We start from the raw sequence: 2,319 nt of genomic DNA, 5'->3' as shown, positions 1-2,319 counted from the left end.
ATCTCTGGTGTGACTCGTTGATCGCCACTGTTGGTATTAACGGTGTCATATCTCACCGTTGTAGAACAATGATTTTGGCAAAAAAAATGTTTCTAATAAGAATGAGTTCCGAGTTAGTTTTACCAAATCCTAAGTGAACGTTAAATGTATTTGCTTGCCCTAAGTACAATACAAGTCCCCGTATCCCCATCTAAAAATATAACCAACAAGACTTATACCAAACAAAATTATGTCATGCAAGGCCTAATTAAAATTTTCCAAGTAAAACTTGTCAAACCATGGATTGTTTTCTTTAACAACTATGTCTAAATGCATCTGTCTTGCCAAATATTGAAAAACTATTTTTATAAAATAACCCACAAATATTCCACATTCAAGAGGTATATCTAGTGCTGATTGTAAATGGCAAAAGAAGAAAGAAAAAAAGTTGAAGCAGCATCTGATGCTATATTGATAAGGTTTTTAGTGTACAAGTGGAGGATTTCATATCAAAAGAAAATTGAACAACACTGAATATCTTCATCTCTAGCCACACAAACAAGCACGAATCTATGTGTACGTAGACTTCTCTTACTACAATGTTAAGGCGATGGTAATGATAAATTTATGTTATTCCCGAAACATCCAGGAATTTCTAAACAAGTAATCACTTTTTATATATACCAAAATAAAGCCTTATTCTTAATAACCACCATTTCTAGCATCAAATCAAACTACTCTTCTTCTACTACTCCATTCTAAATGGAACCAACAACAGAAACAAGACCCGAACTAGTAGTTCTTCACGAAGGACCACCACCACCTGAAGAACAGCAGTTACAATCTCTCATGTGCAAGGTAATTCAATCTTACATTCTTTCTTCTACATGCATGCATATAGATCTTTCTAGAAACTTATTCTTATCTTCTTGATTATTGATTATGACTCTTTCATATCAGTGCTGTGTGTTAAGAGTCTCCATTCATTGTCAAGGCTGCATGAGAAAAGTCAAAAAAGTCCTCCAGAGCATAGATGGTAATAATAACTAATAACTAATACTATAATATTCAAAAGTTTCAATTTATTTTTCTTTCCTTCAATCTTACACTTTAATTTCAGGTGTTTATCAAACTACAATTGATTTGAAGCAACAAAAGGTTGTAGTAATGGGAACTGTAGACACTGATACACTGATCAAGATACTCGCGCAAACTGGAAAACGAGCGGAGTTATGGCCGGATACAGAACCAATCAAGAAGAAAAAGAAAAAGAAGAAGAAAAAGAAGAAACCTAAGCCAGAGAATAATCAGAACACGGATCAGAAACAAAGCGACGGAGATAGCAGTGAAGAAGGAAACCAAACCGACGGTAACGAAAACGAAGCTGTTAAGGTTGTTGTTCAAGACACCAGAAATTCTGATGGCGGTGGCGGTGGCGGTGGCGGAGGTGGTGGTGGTAATATTAACGTGACAAGAATTAGTGAAGGAGGATGGCCAACCGGAAGAGGAAGTGTACAATTCCAGGAAATAAAGCCGGAGGTGAGACACGTTATGCATTTCCCCGGCGGTAACGGTAACCAGTTACCGGTTGCGGAGAAAAGAGTTACAGTTGCGGTGGAGAATGGAGGAGGAACCGACGGTGGATATATGAGGAATAGAGCTTTTTACAGAGGGCAAAAAGGGAATAACGAAGGTTTAAATGTTACTTTCGAACAACCTTCTGGTGATTGGAATCAGAATCAGATGCAAGGTAATGGGCCTTATGGTAATGGGCCGGGCCAAGGTCCGGGCCCAGGACATGTTTCATTTGTGGGCCCACCGAATGAAAGTCCTCCACGGAATCAATACCCACCGCATTATCATGGTCATGCGCCAGCATCTCCTACTGCGGGGTGTGGTGGAAACAGCTTTCATACGGCGTATGCTCCTTCGATGAGATACGGTGCATCGTATTGTACGACGTCGTCGCAACCATATTCGTATACTCATGCGCATCAGAGTAATGATTCTGACTCGGAAACTTATGCTTATATTGCACCGTCACGCCGGTCACATTCATTTGAATTATTTAGTGATGAAAATCCTAATGCTTGTTCAGTTATGTGATATTATAATATCTAGGAGGTGAATTGCAACCACCATAACTAACTTTCTTTGTAATTAATTAGTTGGTTGGTAATTAGTGGTGTTCGCTAATGTTAATGCATTAGCTTACTGAAAAATATGAGGTTACTCCTATTGTGGAGTGGGGGAAGTGGGATATGTTTTCTAATGTTAGGCTATATATGCCTAAAATATCCTTTCTATGGAATAATACTTCAAATCTGCTATGTAATTTTA

General features: G+C 38.2%; 1 protein-coding gene across 1 annotated transcript; it reads left to right on the top strand.

Moving 5' to 3' along the window:
• Nucleotides 1-548: 548 nt before the first annotated feature.
• Nucleotides 549-2,319, top strand: LOC131612827 (heavy metal-associated isoprenylated plant protein 36-like). Its single transcript, XM_058884579.1, has 3 exons — nucleotides 549-837; nucleotides 940-1,015; nucleotides 1,100-2,319. The coding sequence occupies exons 1-3, from the start codon at nucleotides 742-744 to the stop codon at nucleotides 2,083-2,085; spliced, it is 1,158 nt and encodes a 385-aa protein (XP_058740562.1). The 5' UTR covers nucleotides 549-741; the 3' UTR covers nucleotides 2,086-2,319.

The sequence above is a fragment of the Vicia villosa genome, linkage group LG6, assembly GCF_029867415.1.
Source record: "Vicia villosa cultivar HV-30 ecotype Madison, WI linkage group LG6, Vvil1.0, whole genome shotgun sequence".
NCBI classification, from domain to species: domain Eukaryota; kingdom Viridiplantae; phylum Streptophyta; class Magnoliopsida; order Fabales; family Fabaceae; genus Vicia; species Vicia villosa.
Note: the sequence above shows the minus strand (reverse complement) of the source record. Positions and strands in the feature narration are given on the sequence as shown.

Bases quoted from the DNA above. Each gene is read 5' to 3' on its own strand.
- LOC131612827 (XM_058884579.1), top strand. From the start codon at position 742: ATGGAACCAACAACAGAAACAAGACCCGAACTAGTAGTTCTTCACGAA. The intron at 838-939 runs GTAATTCAATCT...CTTTCATATCAG, and splicing joins TACAATCTCTCATGTGCAAG to TGCTGTGTGTTAAGAGTCTC. The intron at 1,016-1,099 runs GTAATAATAACT...CTTTAATTTCAG, and splicing joins AGTCCTCCAGAGCATAGATG to GTGTTTATCAAACTACAATT.